The sequence below is a fragment of the Suricata suricatta genome, chromosome 3 (genome assembly GCF_006229205.1).
Source record: "Suricata suricatta isolate VVHF042 chromosome 3, meerkat_22Aug2017_6uvM2_HiC, whole genome shotgun sequence".
NCBI classification, from domain to species: Eukaryota; Metazoa; Chordata; class Mammalia; order Carnivora; family Herpestidae; genus Suricata; species Suricata suricatta.
The window spans coordinates 7,538,490-7,548,867 of NC_043702.1; the positions used below are offsets into that span (position 1 = coordinate 7,538,490).

At 55.0% G+C, this 10,378-nt stretch overlaps 1 protein-coding gene across 1 annotated transcript; it reads left to right on the forward strand.

Annotated features, from left to right (window-relative positions):
• The first annotated feature begins 1,828 nt into the window (after positions 1 to 1,828).
• Positions 1,829 to 6,776, forward strand: NMUR1 (neuromedin U receptor 1). Its single transcript, XM_029932901.1, is given in 3 exon segments — positions 1,829 to 1,865; positions 1,868 to 2,779; positions 5,007 to 6,776. Coding segments are annotated over 3 exon segments (1,332 nt in total). The 3' UTR covers positions 5,390 to 6,776.
• The last annotated feature ends 3,602 nt before the right edge of the window (positions 6,777 to 10,378 follow it).

A 10,378-nucleotide genomic window follows, 5' to 3' on the forward strand; every position in this document is an offset into this window, starting at 1 on the left:
GTGGGATGGTAGGTGACCGCGGGACCGCCGAGGCCAAGGGCGCGGCCGGCCTGGGGCTGGGGCGCGGGACTGGGAAGAGTGCACAGAGGTCTCCCCGGGGCGGGAGGGCTCGGAGGGACCCGTCGAGGCGCCCCCTTTTCGGAGGACTCGCAGACTCCGAGTTATTTGTCTTTTTGCCGGCCACGGGCGCTGCGACCGTTCCCGGTGGCGCAGATGCTCCCTCGAACCCTGGCGGGCGCCCGCAGGTCCCCGGCTCATCCCCGCGGCCCCCCCCCCCCCGCTGAGCCCGGGAGGCGGGCAGGTGGGGGAAAACGCACTCCATCCCAGAGTGCGGGGAGCCGGTGGGGGGCTGGCAAGCAGGCTGGGAGAGGCTTCTGGGTGGAGGTTCTGGTGAGGCGGAAGATATTCCGGATTAAGCCTTCCTGGGGGCTAGGGCAGAAAAGGACCTAGAAAGAAAGTTGAATGTGGCCGCGCAGGCACAAGGGCAATGGGATGCCCCAAGGGCCAGTTGAGAAGAGGAAATGGAGCTGAAGGCAGAGGGAGAGGGTCCAGGATCCGAGCCTGGGGATCCGAGGTTGCTCAGAGGAGAGGATGGTGGTGATGCGGGGCTTGGCGAAAGGGCTAAGGAGGACAGCCCCCAGCGCCTGGCCTGTCCCCCCAAACCACCTGCCCAGCCACACCCTGTTTTGGCTCCTGCCCCATCTCCCTTGGACTGTCCGGTTTTTTTTTTTTTAAAGGATTTTGTTTTTAAGAAATCCCCACACTCAGCGTGGGGCTCAAACTCACAACCCTGCATGCTCTACCTACTTGAGCCAGCCAGGTGCCCCTCCCTGGACTGATCTTCCCTTTTCCGCGTGGGAGGTAAGAATAATGTTCCTATGCGTTGATCCTGAGCACTTAAAAGGTACCAGACTCACTCCTTAGAACTTCGTTTAGTCTATAATCCCATGGCCTGCTAGCAATAGGCACCCAACCGAGGCGAGGGGGCCCCGGAACTGGCGTTGGTCAAGGTTTTCAACTTTTCAACAGTGCAGGTGTTAGGAAACAGAAACAAGAACCAACTTTGGGGTTAGCATTCTAGTGTTTAGCCTTTTGACCCTCTCGCTTGATCCCCACAGTGACTCAGTCCTCCCCCAGAGATGGCTGATAACAGGCCTTCTGTGTGTCAGGCAGGCCCAGCGTTAATGCGTTTTGTAGATTAAACTCCCAGGATCCTCGTAATAAGGAAACAGAGAGGTTCCCCTACAAACGGCCACACAGCCCAGAACTGAGGAGGCTGGATTGGATCCAAGCTGCTTCCAGAGCCCTTGTTCTTAAAAACCGTACTTATAAGATAATGCATGTTGTGCCTGTTTTACAGACGCCCAGAGTCCCTCTCCTGAATTCCAGGGCTTGAAAGGGGACAGACCCAAGGGGAGACTGCTGACCGCTAAGCCCATGCTCCAGAGGGCCATTGTTTATTTATTTATTTTTAATTTTTTTTAACATTTTATTAGTTTTTGAGAGACAGAGACAATATGATCAGGGGAGGGTCAGAGAGAGAGAGGGAGACACAGAATCCGAAGCAGGCTCCAGGCTCCGAGCTGTCAGCACAGAGCTTGACGCAGGGCTGGAACCCACAAACCAAGATCATGACCTGAGCCGAAGTCGGACGCTTAGGTGGCTGAGCCACCCAGGAGCCCCAGCTGAGTCCTGCTTTTATCATTTCCAAAGTGTCCGTTTTTACATCTTTGAAATTGTTACACACCGTACAACAGATGACAGTTTTTTATTTCTCAGCGGCATAGAAAATAAGGTACCTCTTAGTGTCGCTGGCACCCTTGGGTTAATGAATTACCAGGGATCTTTGAGTGACTTTTCTGGGGGTCTCTCTCTTCTGTCTCACAGACTCCTCTCTGCTTCAACTGCTCCATCCTCCCTGGGGACATGTCCCCGACGACGGATGCAGGGAGCCCAATGCCCTGCAATGGCAGTAGGACCTGGGGGGTCTTTGGCCCCGAGGACTTGAACCTGACTGATGAGGAACTGAGACTCAAGTACCGGGGGCCCCAGCAGACGGAGCTGTTTGTGCCCATCTGCGCCACGTACCTGCTGATCTTCGTGGTGGGCGCCGTGGGCAACGGGCTGACCTGCATGGTGATCGTGCGCCACAAGGCCATGCGCACACCCACCAATTACTACCTCTTCAGCCTGGCTGTGTCGGACCTGCTGGTGCTGCTGGTGGGCCTGCCCCTGGAGCTGTACGAGATGTGGCGCAACTACCCTTTCCTGCTGGGCGCCGGGGGCTGCTACTTCCGCACCCTGCTCTTCGAGACGGTCTGCCTGGCCTCTGTGCTCAATGTCACTGCCCTGAGTGTGGAGCGCTACGTGGCCGTGGTGCACCCACTGCAGGCCAGATCCACGATGACTCGGGTCCACGTGCGCCGTGTACTCGGAGCCATCTGGGGCCTCGCCGTGCTTTGTTCTCTGCCTAACGCCAGCCTACACGGCATCAAGCACCTGGAGGTGCCCTGCCGGGGCACGGTGCCCCACTCGGCCATGTGCACCTTGGTCCGCTCACGGGCCCTCTACAACCTGGTAGTGCAGATCACCACTCTGCTCTTCTTCTGTTTGCCCATGGCCACCATCAGCGTGCTCTATCTGCTCATCGGGCTTCGGCTGCAGCGTGAGAGGTTACTGCTGCTCAGGCAGGAGGCCAGGGGCAGGGCCAAGTCCAGCGACAGCCACAGGTTTCAGCGGTCACAGGACCGGGGTCGGACACAGGTGACCAAGATGCTGTGTAAGTGTTGCTGCAGGGACGAGGCACGGAGCCAGGCCCTGGGTAAGAGGCTAGCGCTCCAGGACCTGGGGGCCGAGTGTCTGGGTTTAAGATGGAGGCTGGGTGTGAGGTTCAGAGTCGTCACCACTGCCCCCCCACCTTGTCCTGTGTGTGTGCGCACACCTGTGCGATGACTCTGTAAGAAACTCACACCAAAGATAAATGGCAGGATGGGCCACATAACTTGTGGGGTCTGGTGTGAAATGAAAATTCGGGGTCCCTTGTTCAAAAATCATTAAGACTGTCCAGCCCGAGAGGCACCTGGGTGGCTCCGTCGGTTAAGTGTTCTACTCTTGAGTTCAGCTCAGGTCATGATCTCATGGTTCGTGGGTTCAAGCCCCACATTGGGCTCTGTGATGAAGGTGTGGAGACTGCTTGGGATTCTCTCTCTCCTCTCTCCTTCTCTCACTGCCCCTGCCACTCGTGCTCTAAATGTCTCTCTTTCAAAATAAATAAACATTAAAAAAAAAAAAGACAAGACTGTCCAGACAGCAATAGTCGAGTAGAAACTAAGCCACTCAGCCTAGGGGCCTTCCAAGCTTGGAGGCCTGTGCAGATGTGTAGGCGGCACACGGGCTCAAGGAATCAAACCACAGACAGGGCAGGGGCAAATGGCTGCATTCCTGGATGGCAGAGCTGTTTGTGGGAGCTGCATCTCCAGGCCTCTCATCTTTGCTCCTAAACTCCTCTTGCCTATGTCCTTCCCTAGAGCAGCTTAGAGACATGGCTGTGGGCACAGAGTTCCCCTTTCTTGAGGAACTGCCCCCTTCCCTTAGTGGCCATTGAAAAATCCCAGGGAAGGATTCTGATTGGCGGGTTTAGGTCACAGCCCGCCCCCAGGCTGGAGTGGCAGGATGCTGAGGTTTGCAGTCCCCATGGCCTCACATGGTGGGATCTGTGGCGAGCGAAGTTCCCAAAAGTAGGGGAGCAGCATGTTAGAGGGGCAAGATGATAAATTTCCTCCATGCCATATCCACCATAGACCACTGCTATCTAAAGGAGGCTCATCAGGAGGCGTGTTTGTGAAAGGCCGTGTGCAGCACACAGGAGAATCAGGGCAGAAGTGTGGACTGCGGCAGGCCGTGGCAAGCCCAGCTGGGTCGAGGCTCTGGGTGTTATGGTCTAGATCTGGCTCTTTTTCAAAAAGAGTGGCCCTGGGGACGCCAGACAAAATGATACTAAGCCAATCACTGATTTCATCCGCATCCTGCCCTACCCCAGCAGGGTCTGAATCAGGTAGGTGGAGTGAGCCAGGGCAAGCAGAGCTAGTGAGACCTTGGTCAAAGCCGTGGGATTATACAAGGGACTGCCCCACTCCCAGCGAGAGACCTGCTCCTTGCGTCCTCCAGGAAGTGTCCCAGGGCCCAAGGCCCCTTGTGCTGCTCCCTCAAATGGGGCTGAGCCCAGAGTTCCGAGCTTGCCCCTCAGCTCTGTGAAGCCTGCAGACCACCTGCTCCCTGCCCGTTCTGCTTCTGTCCCCGGGGGCCAAGTCTGCTCAGCTCGGCAGCTCTCCTCTGGGGACTCGGGGGGGGGGGGGGTCTTCCTTAAGCCTACCTTGCTTGCTGGCCTGGGGCTCTGGCGTTCTCCTCTCCCCACCTCCCCTCTCCTTCCCTCGCCTTCACTTCCTAAGGGCCTGGTGGGGGTATTGTAAGCAGCATCCTAATTGAAATCCTGGATTAGGAGGGAAAACCGTGCTGCAGTGTGGTTGAGAAGGCGCTGCCGGGGAGAGATAGGCAGTCAGGGAAGCAAACACAAGAAATAAACGGAAATCGAGGCAAGCCCATGACAGAGACCCAAGTAAGGGCGTGGCTGGCTAACACCACAGCTGGAGGGAAGCTCTGGGAAGCTGAGTGAGCTCTTAGTCAGAGTCCCCCAGTTCCAGACTCTGTGGTAGGAGAGCCAGACTGGGCCGGTTTGGCCCAGGAGTCCACACCTGGTCCAGCTGACTGTGGCTAGTGGGGGTGGGGAGTGGGGTAGAGCATGTGCCCACTGCCCAGTCAGTGACACTGGTGGGACCAGCCTCTCTGAAAGGGGTGACGAGGCCAGGGCAGGCAAACTTCTAGAAACTTCCATCTGGACAATGGGCGGGGGGTGGCAAGGCGAGAGTGGGCAGCCTACACTGAGGCCCAGGAAAGGCAGTCGAGAGGACCCTGGCAGGCACCAAAGTCTCCCCTCTGTGCCCCCGCAGTTGTGCTGGTCGTGGTGTTTGGAATCTGCTGGGCCCCTTTCCACGTCGATCGTCTCATGTGGAGCTTTGTGTCCAGCTGGACCGAGGACGTGTACCTGGCCTTCCAGTACGTGCATGTTGTCTCCGGCGTCTTCTTCTACCTCAGCTCGGCCGTTAACCCAGTGCTGTACAACCTCATGTCCAGCCGCTTCAGGGAGACTTTCCAGGAAGCCCTGTGCCTGGGGGCCCAGTGCCGGTACCACAGAACCCGCCACAACTCCCACAGCCTCAGCAGGGTGACCATGGGCAGCACCCTGTATGACCTGGGTTCCCCGGGCGTCAGGGCCCTCCCTCTGGCTGACAGTGGTGCCCGAGAGGGGCAGCAAGAGACGGACCCCTTCTGAGCGGAGCCTTGCAGCAGCTTCAACGAGAGACCCGCGTGCCACACGCAGTCTGGGGAGCCACACTCCCCCTCTTCTGCTGGCTGTCTTCATGGCCTGTCCTCCTTTGTGCCCCGTCCCCACTTCAGCCTATAAACTCTGACTGGCACCTCGGTGAATCCTACCCCCACCCAAGTTTTAGAAGGGATGTCAGGTCGCTATCTGCCCTCCGGAGCCCCGGGCCCACAGGCAGAGTCCTCTACAGAAACCCTGCAGCGGCCTGGTTAACCGGCAGAGCAAGCCTCCCTCTGGGCTCTGCACACCCCCCCTTGCCCACCCCCATTTTCTGAAATGTTTTCTTGGGGTCCCACCTTTCCTTCCCATTTTCTGATGAGATTCTGCAGGTCCTGGCCCACTGTGGCCCTCTCTAGCTCTTGGCCTGTGCCTGGGGCCCCCACCGACCTGGCCCTCCGTGGCTGCCGTCAGCCATTCTGGTCTGGATCTCCACCTGGTGGAGATGCTGGCTGGCGAGGGTGCCAGGGATCCGGGGGCCTGGCTCCAATCGCAGCCCTGCTGCCACCCTCTTGCAGCATGGCATCACCTTTCCAGGCGTTGGTCCCTTGTTTGCAAAATGAAAGGGGCCCTGACATTCTACAGAGTCACACTTTGGCCCGTTAGCTGTGGTTTTCTGTGCGTGGGCATAAGTCACTGCTTGTAACAAAACCGATGGAAAACCCAAGATCGGTAAGGCAGAAATGACTCTGTACTTCCCCTCCCCCAACTCCTACTCGCTCCCTGACCTCCATGTGCCCCCACCCCCTGCCCTGAGGGCCACTCTGGGCATGTTCTTTGTGTGACGCCAGCTGACGGCCCCCACGTGGGTGGGTTGGGGGGCCTGAGGGAGCAGGACCCTGGGGCCTGGCTGACCAGAGGATTCCGGAGGTGAGAGCCATGGGCCAACCGAGGCCAAGGAGTGACTGTGAGGACAGTTTTGCTTGGGGCTTGGTGAGGTGCGAAGAGAGGCAGGGACAAGTGTGTGAGCCCCGAAACAGCCGCAGCCCACATGCGTGCGGGCAGTCGCCATGCTCAGTCAAGACCCACTGAGTTGCTGGAACTTGACCTGCTACAAGTCTGCAGACCCCGTCCCTTGCCTGAGAGGAGACGGCTGCGGGTCTTCTACCGGGCAGGTGCTGGGGGCACCCAGGGTGAAGAGGACAGCGTGACACAGGTCTCTTGTCCGGGTTCTCCCTGCGATGTGGAGACACTGGACAGGGTTGAGTATAATGTTCTGGACTTTTGAAGTTCAATTGTAAACATTTCGAATGTTCTTTGTAGAAATGTTAGAAAGTACAAATGAGCAAAAATGAATGAATTTTAAATCATTAAATACCACCTTTGCTGGCCGTTGGGAGAGGGGAGTTGTTTAACGGGTACAGAGTTTTAGTTTTGCAAGAGGAAAACCTTCTGGAAATCGGCTTCCCAACAGTGCAACCACACTTAATACTGAACAGTGCACTCAGGTGCTTGAGACGGTAAGTTTTATGTTATGTGTATTTTACCACAATTTGTTTTTTGAAGGAAGGAGTAAGACTAGGGCTGCCTGGGTGGCTCAGTAGGTTAAACATCTGACTTGATTTTGGCTCAGGTCATGAGATGGAGCTCTGCATTAGGCTCAACGCTGGAGGTGGAGCCTGCTTGGGATTCTCTCTCTCCCTCTCCCTCTGCCCCTCCTCTGCTCACATTCTCTCTCAGAAGAGGAAGGGAGGGAGGAAGAAGGAGGAAAGGAGGAGGAAGGGAGGAAGGATTAAGTCGAAAGGAAAAGAGAAAAGTTAGAGACAGACTGCGGTGGAGGGGGTGGGGGGACCTGGGCTGGCGAAGGGGGAGCAGCCAGGCCCCGGACTCCAGGCTGGAGCCTGCAGTTGTTCCCAAAGACTAACAGTGGGCTCCCAGGGGCCTCTCGTACGCCACTGTCAGAGATGACCTATGGTCCTGAGGAGCTGGGGCCTGTGTGCAGCCCCGAGAGACCTTCCTCAGAGCAGCGCCGGGCTGACTGGGGAAGGTGGGGACGTGACTTATCCGAAGGCATGGCTCCCCTCAGTGTGAACGTGACGCCGGTCTCTCAAGTGTCTTCCCAGCATGTCAGTGGCTAGGTCCCCTTGGTCGCAAGTCACCAGTTACCATGGAAAGCAGAACAAACCGGCTCCGGGCTCCGCCCTGGAGCAGAAGGGATGGAGGCGGAAGGCCAGCCGACAGGATCACACTCCCGCCCCCCAAAGTGGAGTCCCCTCAGTGCTATTCCCAGGCCAGGGTTCCCAACTCTCTTTAAGTGTCGGTGCCTCTTGGGGCTTTGGCCACCTCCCCTCCCGGCTACAGTCACCCACATCCCTCCTCTGTGGTCAAGAGCTGCGGCTCTCTCCACTTCCTATCTATTCCACTCCTTTTTTCAAAAAGAGAGAGCACACACACGTGATGGGGAGGGCCAGAGAGAGGGGGCAGAGGATCTGGAGCGGGCTGTGTGCTGACAGCAGAGAGCCTGAAGCGGGGCTCACGAACCTTCAGACCATGACCTGAGCCAAAGTCGGACGCTTAACCGACTGAGCCACCCAGGCGCCCCTCTGTCTATTCCACTCTGGCCATTATCCTGGGTGGCATCGAAGTCCACATGTGTGTCCCACTGCTGTCCTTGTTTCAGTTCCTGATCTTTCTTTCAGCGCTGGAGCCCTCTCCTCCACCCCGCCTCTTCGTTCCTTGGTGACCTCTCACTCCCAGGACCTTCAGGAGTTTTTCCATTTCTGGAAGGGGAAGCTCTTGACCGTGACAGCCTCCTTCCTGCTCTTCCCCTATGATAGATTTCTTCTTTTGCCTCATCTAGCCTTCCTCGTTCTCAACAGCTCTGCTTTCCTCCAGTCCATTGGCTTCCTCCCCTCTTCACGTCCCTTCGGAGGTGTCCTCCATCCCACGGTCCTTCTCTGCAGGTCACACACAACCTTTCTGCCAGTATCGCTAAGGGCCAAGGTGAACTTGCTGGAATCATCCTTCTCAGAAGAAAGGTTTATTTTCTCTGGGACTCACAGTCCCAAGATTAGTCTCAACAAACAAAGCCACATTTCCCCACTCTTCCTTCTTTTAAGTATCTATTCAGAAAATGTAAAGGACAGGGGACCTGAGTGGCTCAGTTGGTTAAGCGTGCAACCCTTGATTTTGGCTCAGGTCATGATGTCATGGTTTGTGAGTTCGAGCCCTGCATCAGGCTCCACAGTGATTGGGATTATCTCTTTCTCTCTGCACCCCTGCATACCCTCTCAAAATAAATAAACTTAAAAAAAAAAGTAAATTATAAAAAAAGAAAAAAGAAAATGTAAAGGACACAGCACTTCACATCTATTGTGACATAGTCAGATGGTATTTCCAAGTCAGTTTTGACATCTAGGACCCCACCTGAGTTTGTACACTTAAAAAAATTTTTTTTATGTTTATTTTTGAGAGAGAGAGACAGACAGAGCATGAGCAGGAAGGGTCAGGGAGACAAAGAATCTGAAGCAGGATCCAGGCTCCAAGCTGAGCTGTCCGCACAGAGCCCGACCCCGGGCTTGAACCCACGGACTGCGAGATCATGACCTGAGCCGAAGTCAGACGCCCAACCAACTGAGCCCCCCAGGCGCCTCTCACTTTGTATACTCCTCAGAGTCTTCCTCCTTTCCCCATGTTCCCTTCTAATGGATCCACCAAGTTTACTTTGTCCCAGGATTTCCTTGTAGAGAGGAGCTGCCTTTGGGGGGCTTCCTGGCATATGTACTATGTACGCCACTCCTGGAGGGTGTCAGGGCCGGGAGACCAAACCCAGGCTGCCACTACAGAAGCTGGAAGGCTCCGGACACTCTCTACAGCTGACATCACCAAGTGGCCATGACTTGTCCTCAGGCAGCCTGGCTGATCCCACAGGGGACTCCCGTCTGGAGCAGGCCATCCTGAGACCCATGACAACAGGGACAGATGTGTCCAGGCCCACAGTGCCAACAGCAGCATCCCGTCGGCTGGTTCCTGGAGCTCCCGCCACCCAGGCTCCTTGGTTTCTGCCCTTTTTCTCTGCCAGGTGTTTTGACCTTGCTGCTGATGTTGTGAGCTACTGGGAGCTTTTCAATAAATTCCTTTTCTTCTTGAGTCGGCCAGCGTCATTTGCTGTTGTTTGCAGCTAAGAACCTTAACAGATGCATCCGTTCACTGGTTTGAGGATGACGCATTGTTTGTTCTACTAGTGGTTATCTTTGCACACTTCTAAGATGAGCAGATATTATCACTTATTTGTTAAAAGCCTAAACTACTGTAGTATTTCTTAATCATTCTCATTCTCACGGTTTTTAAAACCTGCTTCTGTGTGTGTGGGGGGGTGGACTTTATTTTTTTAAGTTAATTTTTAAGAAATTTACCTCCAAGTTAGTTAGCATATAGTGCAACAATGATTTCAGGAGTCGATTCCTTAATGCCCCTCACCCATTTAGCCCATCCCCCTCCCACAACCCCTCCAGTAACCCTCTGTTTGTTCTCAATATTTAAGAGTCTCTTATGTTTTTGTCCCCCTCCCTGTTTTTACATTATTTTTGCTTCCCATTCCTTATGTTCCTCTGTTTTGTATCTTAAAGTCCTCATATGAGCGAAGTCATATGATATTTGTCTTTCTCTGATGGACTAATTTTGCTTAGCAAAATATCCTCTGGTTCCATCCACATAGTTGCAAATGAAAAGATTTCATTCTTTTTGATTGCCAAGTAATACTCCTATATATATATATATATATATATATATATATACACACCACCCCCTTTTTTTAAAGTTTATTTATTTTTGAGAGAGAGACAGAGTGCAAGTGGGGGAGGAGCAGAGAGAGTGAGAATAAGACACAGAATCCGAAGCAGGCTCCAGGCTCTCAGCTGTCAGCACAGAGCCCGATGTGGGGCTCGAACTCATGGACCGTGAGATCATGACCTGAGCTGAAGTCAGACGCTCAACCGACTG